Here is an 18,339-nt window from a genome sequence, read left to right on the forward strand (position 1 = left end):
TAGGATTTACAATCAATTTTCAAAAATCTCACATACAGACAGCACAAATACAACAGCATCTGGGAGCAATTCTGAACACTCAATCAGCATTAGCATAAGTGAGAATTCAAGCTTTTCAACATCTCAACTGCAATACAACCACACTTACAAAGTTTACTTTATCTGGAAACTATTGGGTATGATGACATCATGCATAGCGATAGTACATAATGTGCATCTAAACATGAGACAACTACAGCAGTCTCTCTCACAACAATGGTCTCAGGCACAGGATCATATTCAAGATCTAGTGTTGTTGAACCGCCAAACATATCACTCTCTGCAATGGTGGAATCACACCAACTTATTAAAAGGGCGGCCCTTTCAAGACCCTGTTCCACAGACCATAATCACAACAGATGCATCAATGATAGATTGGGAAACCCCATCTCAACAACCTTACCATACAAGGGAATGGGACTCAGTTCACCAAACTTATCACATAAACCATTTGGAATTACTAGCAGTGTCCCTAGCACTCAAAGCTTTTCAAACACACATCACACACCAGACAGTGTTGATATTAACAGACAACATGACCACAGTGTATTATCTGCAAATACAGGGTGGGGGGTTCTCATCCCAATTGTCCCTTTTGGCACCGATAATTTGGAAATGGGCAATTCACAATCACATTCAACTTTTAGCAGAGTATATTCCAGGAATACACAATAAACTAGCGGACCTCTTACGCAGAACGCAGCAACAAGTACATGAATGTGAGATTCACCCACAAGTGATTCAACAATACTTCCAAATGTCAGGAACTCCAGAAATAGACCTCTTCGCCACAAGCGAAAACGCTAAATGCCAAACTTCACATCCAGACACCCACACCCTCAATCCAGGGTCAATGCTCTATGGATCAATTGGTCAGGGATATTTGCTTACGCTTTTCCGCCTCTCCCACTAATTCCATTTGTGTTCGACAAGATCCATCACACCTCCCTCACAATCATAATCATAGCTCCCACATGGGTACGTCAACAGTAGTACACAACACTATTGGATCTATCTGTAGTACCACATCACAAACTTTCAAACAGACCAGACCTATTGACTCAAAACAAAGGTCAAATCAGGCGTCCCAATCCCAGTGTGCTCAACCTGGCGATTTGACTCCTGAGGTCATAGAATTCGGCTATTTACAACTTCCATCTGAACGTTTATATATTCTAAAAGAAGCACGCAAACCTACAACTAGAAAGTGTTGTGCAACTAAACGGAAACTCTTTGTATGTCACTGTCAGCCCAAAAACATTAATCCACTTAAAGCATTGGTACAGGATATTGTCTGTTATTTGCTTCATCTACAGAAAGCACATCTTGCATATTCTTCTATTAAATCCATTTAACAGCAATAGCTGCTTACCTCCAACACAGACAGCATACTTCTCTGTTTAGGATTCCTGTTATAAAAGCTGTTATGAAAGGCCTTGAAAGAATTATTCAACCTAGAGCTCCACCAGCTTCTGCCGGGAACCTTAACATCGTACTAACAAGACTTATGGGTCCACCTCTTGAACCCATCCATTCTTACACTCTACAGTTTTTGTCATGGAAGGTTGCTTTCTTAGTAGCAATTACTTCCTTCAGAAGAGTCAGTGAAATTCAAGCATTCACCTTAGAAGTACCTTTCTTTCAAGTTCCCAAATTAAAATAGTCCTTAGGACAGATCCAGAATTGGCTTCACCATTTCATATCAATCAGTCAGTGGAATTACCAGTCTTCCTTCCACAGCCAGATTCAGTTGCTGAAAGAGCCCTTCACACCCCAGATGTTAAGAGCACTCATGTATTAGATAGACAGAACAAAAGATTTCAGAAAATCCAAGCAACTCCTTGTGGCTTTTCAGGAGCCTCACAAAGGTAATCCTATTTCAAAAACTGGGATTACATGATGGATTGTCAAATATATACAAACTTGCTATCTTAAAGCCAAAAGACAGCTACCAGTAACTCCAAAAGCTCATTCCGCTAGGAAAAAAGGGGCTTCATTGGCGTTCTTAGGCAATAGCAGACATATGTAAAGCAGCCACATGGTCTACACCACACACATTGACTAAACACTACTGTGTGGATGTATTATCTCGCCAACAAGCAAATGTTGGACAGGCAGTGCTTAACACTATTTCAAACTACTACAACTCTTACAGGCTATCCACTACTTATTTTAGGAGGGGACTGCTGTACAGTCTATGCAAAGCATGTGAATCTGCAGCTACACATGCCATCGAACAGAAAATGTTACTTACCCAGTAGACATCTGTTCATGGCATGTACTGCTGTAGATTCACATGCGCCCTCCCTCCTCCCCAGAAGCCTGTAGCCATTGTTGTAACTTATTTTGTAAATATGTATATACATTGCATGGACATGTCTTTTTCTTTACTATATATGCACCTATACACTTACACTCTTTACTTCACCTTCCTGCTGGAAAACAATCTAAGAAAGGACTCGATGCCCATGCACACTATCACTGATAGGAGGAGTCACTCGATCTTGTGACTCGAAAAGATTCTTCAAAGAAAAACAACCTGTAACACTCCGAGCCCAACACTAGATGGCCGACTTATGCAAAGCATGTGAATCTACAGCACTACATGCCATGAACAGATGTCTACTGGGACCTTAACTTACCACATTTTTTGTGTCCCCCATCCCCCCCCCCCCCCCGCAAGTCAAGCCACTACATACCCTCTCAGGCTCCTTACCATAAAAGGTATAATAACATCTTCCAGGAGGGTCAGTTAGCTACAGACACTGTCCTCACATGCTCCGTACCTGAACATCTACCCAGACAAACTGGTCCATCGTACTAGAGCATCCTTTCTACCAAAAGTGATAACTCCCTTTCATGTGGGCAAATCCATTGCTTTCCTTATTTGTTACACTCCAACTCACCCCTCTAAAGATGAGATGGAACTCCATCAGCTGGACCCAAAAAGGCACATTGCCATTTTACTTTGACTGCACAGGAGAGTTCCAGGTGAATGATTAACTCTTTATGGGGTACGTTAGAGCCAAAAAAAGGAAAAACAGTGCAGAAACAGATCTCATGATCAATAGCCCTGCATCAAAATCTGCTACGCATTGGCCAAAAAGTAACCTTCTGGAGGTTTGTGAGCTCATTCTACCAGAGCCAAGGCTGCAGCCACTGCATTAGCTCATGGAGTACCTGTCCTGGATATCTGTCAGGCAGGAACATGGGGTTCTTTGCGCATGTTTACAAAGCACTTCCTGGACAATGAGGTCTGGTGTGATGTCCCTTTGCCTGTTCAATTCTACAGGTCATTTTAGTCTAATCAGAGGAGCTATTGCTTGGATATCTTTTGTAAAGTAAGGAATCTGCGACTAGATATCTGTCAGATGAACAAGTTTCTTACCTTCGGAAACACCTTATCTGGCAGATTTTCCCTAGCCACATATTCCTTACCGACCCGCATCCTCCCTGCTCTGCGAATGGTTTTCAGGGTAAAGGGATGCTTCCCTTTAAAGGGCCCTAGTTATAACGCACCAGTAGTTAGTTTTCTTCATGGCTTTTCCCTTCTGGCTTGGAAAGACACAAAAAGAAAATTGTCACTTTTGGCATGGACGTTGCCATGTGGAGTCAAACTACCCCACCTACCGTGCACAGAGGTACCGTTACCAAAATATTTCTGGACCCAGTCTGGAACCTGGGAATATTCTAAGATTAGGAAGGTGAGGAATCTGCGGTGAGATAGTCTCTACCGGATAAGGCGCTACTGAAGGTATCTAACTTCATTAAGGTTTAATGTCTTGATGTTTTTCTTATTGTACCTATACTATTAATAGTGTTCCATTTAGTAACGTTTAGTATATTTTTCTAATTAGTATAGTGCAGTAGCTGTTGTTGCTGTTTGGTTAAAATGCTGGGGGAAAGAGTATATTTAGTATTCTGGATGCTTATGCTGACATCTTGTTTTGCAATGTTGACATTGAGTTAAAGCTGTCCTAACAAAGAGTTAGAGGAAAAGATCACACATCTGCGCTGTTAGAGGTATCTGTTTATTACTAAATAAACGTTAACTCAAATGAAAATCGAGACTGCTTACCAAAAGGATTTAAAGCTGGGAGCATCTTTTCTTTCAAAATATAATGCTCAAAAAGCTCATCCTAACATTCTGTGGATCCTGAAAAAGAAAACTTAAAGCACCCTGCGCAACACTCTGTTTACGATTCTGTGCCTTGTACTTTACCTTTAATTTGACTTATTTATTTTTTTACTTTGCAGGAGATCAACTCTGATCAGACAATAGCTAGCAACCTTACCAGTGACCGAAGTAAAAAGAGAAATGTCACTGCAACAGGAACAGAGAATATTCAAAAAACGGAAGATAAGAAAACAGATGAGACCGGGCAACCTGTCCCACCCAAACCAAGACGGGGTCGTCCACCGAAGTCTGAATCTCAGGGTAGTGGAGTGAAAAAAGATGAAACAAGTAAACCATCCGGAAGAGGTAGAAAAAGGTCCTCTGCAAATCAGGAAAATCCAGTTGTGCTGGAGCCGGGTAATGCCAAAGTACCAAAACAGCAGGATCTCCCAACAAAAAAAGCACAGAGGCAGATTGATTTACAGAGGTTAGACAAATACAGTTGTCTGCATGTTTTATCTCACTGTTGGAATTACATTACATCAGGGGCACTGAAATGATCCGTGGGACCGTTGAGAATAATCATGGTATTAGTAGAGTTGTATGCCTCTATCAGTGACTGGGATAGTAAACTAAACTAGAATACCTCCATTGTCAAACTGTTTGTGTTGTGCAGACTTCATTCCCACTCTGTGGAGAAGACTTAGCCTCTGGTAAGACTCTTCTGAGCAAGTAGTAATGTGGGATGTCTCCTACTAGGAAGAATTGAAACTCTTTTTTGGCTTCAGACAGCAAAGACGACAGGCTTCAAGTTGCCTTCATGTCTATCCGGCCCCCCCGCCCCACCTCCCAGAGGATGCACAGTCTTGAATTACATTCTGAAAGTAGCCTTCTCAATATACTAACCCTTACCACAAACAAGACAATGACTGACTTTAAGCCACCATAAAGTACCATTGATGCTACAGCTGACATACTTTGCAACTTATGTTAGCAGACTAACTGCTTCATTCCTTTGATGGCTTGGGCCTTGGGCTAAAGCGTTGTCTGTATATGATAGACTTCTAACCCCAAACTTCTTACATTAGAATTTTACCCAGGCATCTGACTGGATCGAAAAAAGTTTCAAGCAGTAACTCTGCATGCTGGTAGGTGGTAATTGGCTTAGCCTCATCCGTGCCAGAAGTGACTTGTGAGTTGCCTATGGAGGTGCCACCTCAGCATGTTGACATCACTTCTTTTCTTTCTGCTCAGTCCATGCATATCCAGAGAGAGCTACCTCTGTCTGCTTCTTGGACAACTTTTTGGAACTTTTGTGTCTTTTTGAGACTTGTCTCCCAGTGTTAGGGATGTCCCCCCCAAAAAAACTCTGGGGTTTAAACCCTGTGGTTCCTGTGGATGTCTTTGCCTAGAGCCAGACCACGACTCCAAAGCCTGTGAGAACTCTTGTGCCATGGACCAGGTGCTGCAGGAGCATTCCTTAAAGCTCCTTGTCATCCAGTGGTAGTTACCTCAACAAAATTCTAGGTCCTGGTCATGAGGAAGGTCCCGGGCCCATTCACGGTGCTCAAAGTTGTCAGGTAAGTTCCACGAGCAATCAGAGGTCAAAGCACACTTTGCCCGGCAGGTCCAAGTCATCGGATGAGGCACAGGAATGTCGTCACTCTAGGCCCTGCTCCCACACGAGCCTGACTCTGTGTCCATAAGCTTCCCTCAGTTTTCTGGATTGATTCCCACCCAACTGATAGACTTTTATGAGGCCCTGCGCCTAATTTTTGGGCTGGTCAACCCCTCTGGGTCTCATTTTAGCCCCATGAGTAAGTTGCGATAAGTGGCAGTCAGGACAAATTTCTTGATAGGGGTCCTTCATCCAGGAGTCCCCCCTTAGAACTTCTCTCCTTAGATGAAGCCCTCACAGTGTCCTGATCAGAGCATGGGCCAAGCTCTGCAGAGGGGCTCCTGTGCACAGGACAGTTGCCCACTGTAGGAAGCTGGCTATCTATGTAGTGTTCCAAAAGTAGGGGTACACAATGCAGAAAACCCTTATTGGTTAGCAGGCATCCTGTGCCCTCAGACAAAAAAACTCAGTACCAGTGAGCAAAAAGTGGGGTGACTATGTCAAAAAGGGCACTTTCCTACACTTACAAAAATCTCCCTGCTCCTGGGAACCCAGCTTTCCTCACCCAGCACCCCATGCTGGAGGGTCTGGTTGTCCAGGCCTCCTCCTCCAAAGTTAATCCTGGTGTTTTTCTTATACCACCGAATAGGAAATCCAACAGGCTAGATACCTTTATCAAGAGGATGTTTTCTTTCACCAGCCTAGCACTGCAGTTGGTGAACTCTGCATGCCTCTTGGACAGATACACCCACACTGTTTGGGTTTCAGCTGCACACATGCTGCTCATGCTCTCTGAGTTGGCCTGAGCCATTCTAACCTAGGCTATTGCCGATGGCACCCATGTAGCAAAGTTCACCATTTGCTGGCTACTGGATGCGACTGACTCTCTAGGCAGAGTGTTTGCTTAGTCATTGGCACTCGGATGCCACGCTTGGTTGGGATCTGCTGGCTTCTTAGGGGATGTTCAGGCATCTCTTTTGAACATGCTGTTTGATGGCACCCGATGGCACGCTCTTCTTTCGCAGAAAAGCAGATAGTGTTCTAGAGCTCTTTAACCCCATGGGTGCTGTGGACGTAAAGGTTAACTCCTTGGCTGCAGCACTGCTGTGCCGAGGACGTAACCATTACGTCCTGCACCTGATCCATGGGGGGGGGAATACCAGTGCTACCCCTATGGGCCCCCCACCCACACCCCCGGACAGGGATGGCAGGGGAAGCGCTTCCCCTGACACCTCCGACCCCCACCTTCCTCAGAGGTTGCGTCCCCTTGGGGGCGGATCAGCCTATGCTAATTAGGCCCATCTGCCCCTAAGGGGGCGCAATAACCACTAGACACCAAGGCAACTTTTTTTATTTTATTATTACAGCGAGGGAGCGGCCCCTCATGTAAGGGTCGCTCCCCTCGCGGCCAATATTATTTTAGGCCGATCTGCCCCCGGGGGGGGCGGGGGAGGGGGTTAACCACTGGTTAACCACTAACACCAGGGATTTTAACAAAATTTAATTGACATAAGGGGAGCGACCCCTTAGACCAGGTTTGTCTCCAGGGCGGGGGATGGGCATTTTATATTAGGCCATTTTTGCCCCCCTCCTGCCTTGGGGGCAGATCAGCCTACTTTTATAAGCCCAATCAAACCGCTAGACACCAGGGACTTTTTAAATTATTTTACATAAGGGGAACGGCCCCTTGGGCAAGGGCCATTCACCATGGGGGCATTTTATTTTAGGCCCTTTCTGCCCCCCTTGGGGCAAATCGGCCTATTTCTATTAGGCCCATGAGCAGAAACCACTTAGGCACCAGGGATTGTTGTGTGTGTTTTGTTTGGGGGGCAGCCCCTTGGGCAAGGGTCACTCCCCATGGGGGCACATTACAGTTGGTAATTTCTCCCTTCCTAGGGGACAGATCGGCCTATTTTTGTAAGGCTCATCTGCCCCCAAGGGGGGGGCCGAAAGCCCACTAGACACCAGGGAAGAATTTTTTTCCAAAAAGAGGGTTGGGGTATGGCCATAACCCATCCAAATAAATGGGGACGGTCTCTCAAACCCCCATCCAAACTAAAGGATCTTATCCCAACGGCAAGTAAGAGGACATTTGACTATTTGGGGTTTTGATTTTACATTTGGGCCAAGAGAGCTTGGCTAACTCTTAATATTGTCCCACTTGGAATAGTGAGCACCTGTACTTTTTGGACTTTGGGGCACTGCCACCTAGAAATATCTGTCAGACCTAGTCACATCTGTAGGAAGCTGGCCTGGTGAGTGGTGGATACCTAAGGTACTTACACCGTATACCAGGTCCAGGTATCCCTTCTTAGTGAAGTGTAGGCAATGTCTAGAAGCCAGGCTCTCTAGATATAGCTGTGGATGAGCAGCCAAGGCTTTTCTAGGAGACATGCAAAGCTCATGCACTTACACATATGAAAGAAAACACTCAGTTTTACAAAAATAAAGGTACATTATTTTTGGAACACAATACCACAAAATACTAGAAGGGCAACCCTCCAATGCGAGGTAAGTAATACACTAAATATGTACATTAGTAAACAGTAATACGCATAGAAAAGGTTGGAAAACAGTGCAAATAGCAATAACTAATAGTGACCCTATGGGGAGCACAAACCATATACTAAAAAAATGGAATGCGAACATGGTACCCCCACCTAGGTAAGTGGAATGTATAGGGGGGAGCTGGGAGTACTAGAAAACCACAGAGGTAAGTAGCACAGTACCCCAGCGACCAGGAAAGCAGGAGTAAATCACTGGATTTTCCCCAAACCACTTAAAAGGAGGAAAAGAAGAAACCCAGACAAGACTGCAAGAAAAACAGTGGTGGATTCCTGAAGAAAGAAGACCTGTGTAGAGAGGGAACCAAGTCCAAGAGTCACAGTGGAGTCCAGGAGGAGTAGGAACTACTACCCACTCAGCTGTAGTTGCAGGAGTTGGTAGACAGTGATGAAGAACAGGTCAGCACTACAGCCCTGGAGCCGGAAAAGAGTTCTGGTGGATGCAGAAGATGTCCCACACTGGAAGGCAGATTGCAGACGGGTGTCGGTGCAGGAATTCCAGCAACAAGCCTTGGCAAAAGCAAACTCGCGGTTAGAGGAAATGTGGTGCTGCTGGGTACCAGCGAGACCCAGGAGGGGGAGTCACAGAGGACCCTCAGCATCGCAGAGAGTGCACAGGAGCAGAGGCAGCACCCACAGGAGTCCCATAGGACAGGAACACAGGAGTCGCAGAGGAAGCCCATGCAGCACAACAAAAGAGGATCCCATGCCGCCAGAGAACCACGCAGGAGGCTCTGCATTGCGGGATGGAGTGCTAGGGCCCTGGAATTACACACCGCCTGAAGATCCCTTGGAGGAAATGTCAACAAGCCATTGCAGCTGCAGGAGACACAGTGCACAGGGGTACTGTCCTGCATGGGAAGGCAAGGGCTTACCATTACCATCACCAGAGCTGGACAGCTGGCAGAGAGGACCAGGTGGACTACTCCGGATCACCAACTGTGATGCAGGATCCACGCAGCTCAAGATAAGGGGAAATCTACGCAGCCGGTAGTCGCTTGCTATAGGTGCCTGCGGTTGCAGGGGAGTGACTCCTTCACTCAAATGGAGATTCCTTCTTTTTGTACGGGCTGATGAGTTGCTGTCTTCTGAGGCTGCACGGCCGGGGAAATGTTGCAAAGCTGGTAGGAGACGTGGAAACAAAGTTGCAAAAGAGTCTTCTTTGTTGTTTGCAGCGTTGTCGGTTCCTGGAGGGTCCAGTAACAGTTTCAGTGGCCAGAAGTGGATGTTGCAGGGGAATCCTGCTGGAATATTGCAAGCCGAATCTGAGGGCCCACCCAAGTGAAAGACCCTAAATAGCCCTGAAACGCAGACTGGTCACCTAACCATGTAAGCACCTATCAGGAGGGGGCTCTGACATCACCTTCCTGGACTGGCACTCAGCTACTCCCAGAGTTCCCTGCCAACCTTGGAAACAAGCTGGCAGAACCCAGGTACCCTCGGGGGGAAGCTCTGAGCACCACCCCTGGGGTGGTGACGGACAGGGGAGTGGTCACTCCCCTTTCCATTGTCCAGTTTCACGCCAGAGCAGGGACTGGGGCTCCCTGAAGTGGTGTGGACTGGTTTATGTACAGAGGGCACCAGATGTGCCCTTCAAAGCAAACCAGTGGCTAGGAGAGGGTGTTACCTCCCTCTCCCAAAGGAAATCCTTTGTTCTGCCTTCCTGGGCTTGATCAGATCAAGCACCAGGAGGGCAGACACCTGTCTCAGGGGTGGCAGCAATTGGGCTGCCCAGAAAACCCTGTAAGACTGGTGGTAGCATTTCTGGGGGTCCTCCTAATGAGCTCCCAGAGTGCATGGAATCATACTTTCAATACTTGCAACAGTATTGGGGTATGATTCCGACATGTTTGATACCAAACATGCTCAGGTTCGGAGTTACTATTATGTAGCTAGACCTGGGTAATGACCTATGTCCAGTACATGCGTAAAATGGCGTCCCTGCACTCACAAAGTCCGGGAAAATGGATCTGGAGTTTGTGGGGGCACCTCTGCTAGTGCAGGGGTGCCCTCACACTCTGGTACCTGCACCCTGCCCTCTGGACAGAGAGGGCCTACCATAGGGGTGACTTACAGTGACCTGTAGTGAAAACAGGTGCATGAGCCCATATCATGCAGGGTGTTATGGCAGGTCTTTAGACCCTTTGCACGGACTCACTATGGGAAGCAGAGTAACTGCTGCAGCGCATAGGGATCCTCTGGAACCCCAGTACCCTGGTTACCTAGGTACCATATACGAGGGCACCAGTATGCCAATTGTGGGAAGAAAAAGGTACAATTTGCAGGAGAGAGCAGAATTACTGGGGTCCTGGTTATCAGGATCCCAGTAGACAGTCACTGACAACAGACAGAAAATGGGGGTAACCATTCCAAGAAAAAGGGTACTTTCCTACAACATCTGAAAACTAAACATCTGTTTGAGTCCAGGGTGGTGTGCTTCACATGCACCCCACACCATTTTCATACCCACAGTGCCCTGCAAACCTCCAGCTTTGCTTGAAATCACACATTTTCCCTACATTTTTGTGATTGAACCTTCCGGAATCCGCAGGAATCCACACAATTCCTACCACCCAACATATTCGCATCTATACCGATAAAAATTCTGCCCCACTTGTCAGCCTAAAAACATTTTTTTTATTTTCAAACTACCCTTTTAGACCCGCTTTGGTTCCCTCTCAATTTCAACATGTTTTTGGCACTTCCCTCTCGCAGGCACTTGGTCCACCTACAGAAGTGAGGTATCATTTTTATCGGGAGACTGAGGGGAACGTTGGGTGGTAAATTTGTGCTGGTGCGGTGATCCAACACAGAAATGTGAGGAAAAGGTGATTTTTTTTTTTTAAGTATTTATTTTTTTAGCTAAATTTGAAGTTTGCTGAGGATTCTGGGTAAGAAAACACTGTGGGATTCATGCAAGTCACACCTTCCTGGACTCCCTCAGGTGTCTAGTTCAGGAATGTCTGGGTTTGGTAGGTTTCCCTAAATGGTTGCTAAGCCCAGGACCAAAAACGCAGGTGCCCTCCCTTGCAAAAACAGGTAGTTTTGTAATAATTTTGATGTGTCCATGTTGTGTTTTGGACCCTCCCTTGTCGCGGGCGCTAGGCCTACCCATGCAAGTGAGGTACCATTTTTATAAGGAGACTTTGGGGAATGCTGGGTGGAAGGAAGTTTGTGGCTCCTCTCAGATTCCAGAGCTTTGCAGCACCGAAATGTGAGGGGAACAGTGTTTTTTTTAAGACTTCCCCTAGGTGTCTAGTTTTCATAAATGTATAGGTTTTCTAGGTTTCCCTAGGTGCCGGCTGAGCTAGTGGCCAAAATCAACAGCTAGGCACTTTGCAAAAACAGGTCAGTTTTCATTAGAAAAATATGATGTGTCCACATTGTGTTTTGGGGCATTTTACTGTTGCAGGCACTAGGCCTACTCACACAAGTGAGGAACCATTTTTATCGGGAGACTTAGGAGAACACAGAATAGAAGAACAAGTGTTATTACCCCTTGTCTTTCTCTACATATTGTCTTTCCAAATGTAAGACAGTGTGTAAGAAAGAAGTCTATTTGAGAAATACCCTATAATTCACATGCTAGTATGGGGACCCGTGAATTCAGAGATGTGCAAATAACCACTGCTTCTCAGCACCTTATCTTGTGCTCCTTTTGGAAATACTAAGGTTTCCTTGATACTCTTAGTATTTTACCAAATTAATTGCTGTATACCCGGTTTACAATGAAAATCCATTGCAGGTTGCAGCTCATTTATTGGCTCTGGGTACCTAGGGTTCTTGATGAACCTATATAACCCGCAACTAGAAGAGTCCAGCAGACGTAACAATATATTGCTTTCACAAATTTGCCATAGCTGGAAAAAGTTACTGAAGAAAACATAGACCGAAATGGCTGTTTTTTTTTTTCAACTCAATTTCAATATATTTTATTTTTATTTACTTTCCATAGGAAAACCTTGAAGGATCTACACAAATGACCCCATGCCGAATTCAGAACTTTGTCTACTTTTCAGAAATGTTTAACTGTCCCGGATCCACCATTGGTTTCACACCCATTTCTGTTGATAATTCCAAGGAGGCTGAAAGCACAAAAAATAGTAAAAATGGGGTATGTCCCAGTAAAATGCCAAAATTGTGTTGGAAAACTTGGTTTTCTGATTCAAGTCTGCTGGTTCCTGAAAGCTGGGAAGATGGTGATTTTAGCGCTGCAAACTGTTTGTTGATGCCATTTGCAGGGGGAAAACCACATGATTCCTTCTGCAGCACTTTTGTCCCCCAAAAACAAAATCTAACTGTATTTTGGCTAATTCCTTGGTCTCCTCCAGGGGAACCCACAAACACTGGGTGCCTATAGAATCCCTAGGGTGTTGGCAAAAAAAGGACACAAATTTGGTGTGCATAGCCTATGTGGACAAAACGTTAGGAGGGCCTAAGCGCGAACTACCCCAAATAGCCAAAAACAATTAGGATTGGCACCTGAGGAGGAAAAGGCCTGGCAGCGAAGGGGTTAAGGACAGCCGGGTTACCATGCCACCATCCTCAAACCGGCAGAAGGATGACTTCCTCTCCTTGCTGTGTCAGGAAGTACAGCCCCTTTTGGCCAAAGGAGCCATTGAGAGGGTTCCCTCATCAGAAGTAGGTCATGATTGCTATTCTCACTACCCTTTGCTGTCCCAACAGAGGTCTCCACCCTAATTTACACCTGCACTCTTTCAACTTCTTCCTGAAGAAAGGGGAAATTGAAGATGCTCATGCTGGCTCAGGGTCTGTGTGCCCTGGATCCTGGAGAGTGGATGGTAGGGCTGAACTTGCAGGATACCTGCTTCCACATTCCCTTCTTGCCTGCCCACAGGTGTAATAATGGTTGATCATGAGCATTTTCAGTTTGCTGTGCTCTTCTGGCCTCACTGGTGCTCCTCAGTTCACTCAGCTTGTTTCACTCACTCATTCATTTTTGCATTAAGGACAGAAGCCCCAAAGAGACAATCATATTGGTTTATGACTCCTTTGGAGGTGGTAAATGTACTAAATGGGGGTTGATCCTCTACAGCAAACAATGGGCAGGGATCAAGAAATCGAAAAATATAAAGCAAGAACACCCCCTCCCCCACCACCACCACCACCACCGTCAGTTACTTTTTTTATTTTTTTTAGGGTAAGAATACACTGTAGAAGACTGGCCCTCTATGTAGTGAGCAAAACTAGGCACCCTGTGCAGGGGGTCTGGGCAACCACACATTGGTTTACAGAGGTAAAAATTAGACTACCTAATGCTCCAATTTTTAAGGTAGCTGGTCGAGCAGTTAGGCTAATCCAGGAGATGTGCTAAGCATTTGTTGTACTCACAAATCCAATCATGCACCTCACGAACTCAGTGAATACCTTGAGACCAGAATTTATACAAATACTTCAGACTTCTATACAAATTTTAAGACCAAGATCTTTAAGATACGCTAAGTACTTTGAGAGATGACTTTTCAAACTTTTAATAAAATTAGTCTTTCTGTGCGTAATTATGCACCATAGGAATCAATAGGCAGTCACTTTAAAAAATGCATTAAAAATCGTACTTTTGGGTTACCAGTCTCTTCTTTTGCAGGATAGTCGAAGTAGTCGGTGGGTACACTGTGCCAGCTGGAGAGCCTCAGGCGGCTCCCGGTTCCGAGCTGGAAAGTCTCTTGGCACAGGGCCACTTGGAGGGGCCATCTGGAAAAAGAGCTGGTTTGAAGATTTAAAGGTGGTGCCTTGAGGTCGCAAGGGGTTAGGGACCCGGGGCACAAAGCAGGTTCCGCAATCCAGGGCTCACGGCAGCCGGATGCAGAGCGAGTTTGAGCCCTTGGATGCTGTGCACAATGGATCCCTTTGTAGCTGGAGGTAAGTCTTCTCCCGGGGGCCTTCCAGGACGACAAGGGCACTCTGGTAGGAGGTCCGGGTTGTCACTGAAGTCCCTCGACTGGGGTTTCCTGCTGGTCCAGTTGCAGCTCGGGGTGAGATGCTTTTTGGTGGTGTCCGACGTGCACTGACCAGTACCTGGTGTATTGGCGAAACTCGCCCACAGGAGGGCGATGTGCCACCAAAGTTTGCACACTTGCAGGTCTAGTTCGGACTGTTGGTGTGTCGTAGAGTCTGGCTGCGACTTCAGGTTACGGAGATATCGTCTGGTTGATGAAGTGTCCCTCAACGGTTTGCTGGTTCCATGCAGGTTTCCTTGGTTTCTTGAGTGGTGCCTCCACTCAGGATGGAGATCTCTGGCTATTTGCGAAGAGAGTTTCTCGGGGTCTTTTGAGGTCGGTCCAGTGGTCGGTCCGCTCCACCACAGTGGCGATTCTCGGGACTCTAATGCAACAAGCAGGGGTCTTGAAGCCTCTTCTGGTGCAGCAGGTCCTCTGTTCTCATCCTGTCGGGTTCTTTAGTGCTGTCTTCTTTTCTTCCGGACGAATCAGATTTTTTAGGTCTAGGGGTGCCCACTAAATACTGAATTTATTGGGCATTTTAGGGGGAACCTGGTAGTGTCCAATGAGACACTTACCCTTGGGTGGCTACACCCACTACAGTGACCACTCCCTGTGGGAAGGGTCACTTCCCTAAACTTAATTGGCTATTATTCTGCCATCCGGCTTGGAGGAAAATGAAATGGAGAGTCCACTTCACCTGCAGGCACTAGGGGGTCTGCATGCTCAGTGAGACCCTTCCTCCTACTCTTTGTGTGGTTTCCCGCCTTTGCTCCCTCCAAAAGTGGGCGTTTGCAAAGAGGGAGGCCATCTGCTGCTAGCTAAAGGCCTGGTTATCTAGTTTCAAGGGTGGTAGCCCTTTGAAGCTCACTGCCAGGGCAGTACACGTTTCTGATGGAGGGGGTGTTAGCTCTTCCACCCAGGAAAGGCATTGTTTTACAAACCAGAGAAACATGGCTCTCACCCCCAATGTTTGTGTATTGGCTGTCTGGATGTGGCAGGCTGACCGGAACCATTCAGTAACCACGCCAGGAAAGTTAGCTTTTGCAGGGTGCTCCTCTAAGTTGACCCCTAGGTACATTTTATAATAAATCCAGTACTGGCACCAGTTTGGATTTATCATTGTTGTTTCATACCAAACAACCCATGGTTCAGCGTAGCCATTATGTAGCTTGGAAACTCATGTTGACCAGTGTCCAGCACATACATTAAAATGGCTGCTCTGTTCACTCACTATGTCCCAAGTTTGTCAGGGACACAGTGGGGGCATATTGTTGATGCAGATATGCCCTCACATGTAATATGGAGCACTCTGGCTTAGGGCTGTGTGGCTTGCTAGATCGGTGTCTTACCCTTAGTAAATGCAGTGTGTTCTGGACAGGGCACACAGGTAGTGTGCCAAGACGAGGATAAGTGTTATGTTTGCACCAGAACACTCAGCCTGCTGTGGCAGTGCTGGGTACATCTGGATGCATGGCCCTAGAGGGTGGCACAATTAGAGCTACTGACCTCAGGGGCTTGCCCTTAATACCCCATGCCCTGGGTGCCTAAGTACTTTTTACTAGCGGCTTATAGTGGCAGCTAAAGGTGTTTCCTATTACTTTTACAATGTTTTAGGGAAAGAACACTGGCAACCTGGTTAGCAGGAACCCAGTGCACTCCAGTCCAAGTTGCATTTGGGAAACCAGGCAAAAAGTGTGTTGGGTAGGGGTAATGCAACAATGTACCAGTTTCCCACACAACTCTTCCCATGCCCCAAGCCCACAGGCCAGGAAACTCAGCCAATACCTGGGAGAGGCTTCCTAGACTGTCAAGCGAGGAAGAGAAAGGAAACGGGCTGGTTAGTTGCAGGGGCCTAATGTGCCTCCCATCCTTCTGTCCAGGTCATTCCCTTTGGGGAACTGACCCACCTAAACAGCTATGGGACCCAATCTGAAATGGCTTATACCTGTACCACCAGTGTCTGCACTTTTCCCTTCTGTCTTGGAGTCAAAAGGTCCACCTCTGCCCTCCCTATCTTAGCCAGGGCAACTCCTAGCTTATCCAGAGGCTACCCATAACTGGAGTAACCCCACCATGACCAGCAGGGTCGGGGCCTAGCTTACTATTTGGTATGGGGTCAGACCACCATGCCAAGGATCGTGCAGCCATAAAGGCTAACCCCAGTGGTGGCCACTGACAGCTCAGTGCCCAGAACCACACCTTCAGCTCCATACCCTCAGGGAACAGGGCTAACTTACAGGCTTCTTTGAGCTCAGGGTGCCTGTCTGCTATAAGGGAGTGGGGGATCTCTACATCCTTCAAAGAACATCCTCCTTTCTTTTCTGTCAGCTGAGGAGCTACCAACTCAGGCTGAGCAGGTGCCTAACTAATCAGGCTTTCTTGGGGATCTAGCTGGGCTTCACCAGTTCCAACAGTGGAGTTCTTCCCTAATGGAGTAGAAACCCCTTGGCTCTCTGGTGCCTTAGTTAAAGGTCGCCCACCTTTCCTTTTCTACTGCTTTCCGTTTTTTCTACTGGAGCCTACTTGCACTCACTGCAGGGGCAGCACCTCCAGAATCCTTGGCAGAGGGCTGGCACTGGACCAGTTCCTCTTTTGGTCTCTGACCAACCTCTGGGTGGTCATTTCCAAGGAGACAGTTGAGGGGAGGTCTGTACTGACTACCACCCTTCTCCAGCTAAGGGACCCATCTATCTCTATAGGCACTACAGCTACTGGCCTATCAGTGACTTCCCTGGGATAACCCTTACCCTGGCAGTCTCTCCCATGATATACTGGTTTGAGAGCACCAGCCTGTCATGCACAATTGTGTGACTGGCACAGGTGTCTCTCAGGGCAGTGGTTGGGATTCCATTCACCAGTAAGTGGTGGAAGTGTATACTCCCCTCTGGAATCTCCAACTCACCTGTGGGGCCCGCTTTCCATTTAAAGGCTATGAGGACTGCCTCATCCCTGACTCCGTTTTGGTCACCCCCTGCAGTTATAGTTTTGGACACCCTTGTTCTCACCCAATGATCAGCCTTCCTCCCAAACTCTTGGGGGGAGACTGCCTCAAATCTACTAGGTACTGGTGCAGCTTGTCTTCAACACAATTACTCAAAGGTGTTCTTTCATTGTTAAATTGTACAGCCCTTCATAATCATGTACCTTGTTGCCTTCTAACCAACCACATAGCATTTTTACTGAGAAGTCCACAAATTCTACCCAGGACTGACACTGGGATTTTTGAGTCCCCCTGAATTTTATGCGGTATCCCTCAGTGGTAAATCCAAAGCCCTCAATCATGGTACCCTTCATGAGGTCATAGGATTTAGCAGCTGTTTCACTGTCAGGAGCCTATCGGGACAAGTCCTTTTGGGAGAGTCCGGTTGAAAGGTTTCTCTTCCTCCCCACTTAGTAGTATGCTGCCACCAGAGATGGGTCATAGGCCCAACTCTTTTCTTTGTGTCTCTGGTTCCAAGAGCTGCCTCTCTAAGGCCAGTCTTGGTCAGCTTGGCAATGTCTAGGTCTGTTTCTGTGGGTCCTCTACAGCTGCGGAGTGAAGAAGAGCTACCCTCATCCCCATTCTCCACAGGATCTTCACCCATCATCATTTACTTCATCTGTGGGGTTGTACCTTCCATACTGGGCCACCAGAAGCCTAAATTTCTCTGTTTTGGGGCTCTTTCCAGTCTGAATTTTGTATAGTCTCTGTCGTCTCTGCGGGGCTTTCAGGTCAGCAGTCCTCCTTTCTTTGGGTTGCAGGAATCAGATTTCCTGGGTTCAGGGTTGCCCTTAAATACTAAATTTAGGGGTGTGTTAGGGCTGAAGGGCAGTAGCCAATGGCTACTGTCCCTGAGGGCAGCTACACCCTCCCTGTGCCTTCTCTCTGTGGGGAGGGGGGCACATCCCTAATCCTAGTGGGGAGAATCCTCCAAAACAAGATGGAGGATTTCCTAAGTCAGGGGTCACCTCAGCTCAGGACACCTTAGGGGCTGTCCTGACTGGAGGGTGGTGACTCCTTGTTTTTCTCACTATCGCCTCCGGACTTGGCGCCAAAAGTGG

The 18,339-nt window shown here is 46.9% G+C and overlaps 1 protein-coding gene across 1 annotated transcript in view; it reads left to right on the forward strand.

The window, feature by feature from the left end:
- PDS5A (PDS5 cohesin associated factor A) overlaps nt 1-18,339 on the forward strand; it is an 831,005-nt gene that overhangs the window by 760,317 nt on the left and 52,349 nt on the right. Inside the window, exon 32 of the mRNA XM_069202018.1 lies at nt 4,297-4,643. Within this exon, the coding sequence (XP_069058119.1) occupies nt 4,297-4,643 (347 nt within the window). The remainder of the gene's footprint in view (nt 1-4,296; nt 4,644-18,339) is intronic.

This window comes from Pleurodeles waltl, chromosome 1_2 (assembly GCF_031143425.1).
Source record: "Pleurodeles waltl isolate 20211129_DDA chromosome 1_2, aPleWal1.hap1.20221129, whole genome shotgun sequence".
In the NCBI taxonomy this organism is placed as follows: Eukaryota; Metazoa; Chordata; class Amphibia; order Caudata; family Salamandridae; genus Pleurodeles; species Pleurodeles waltl.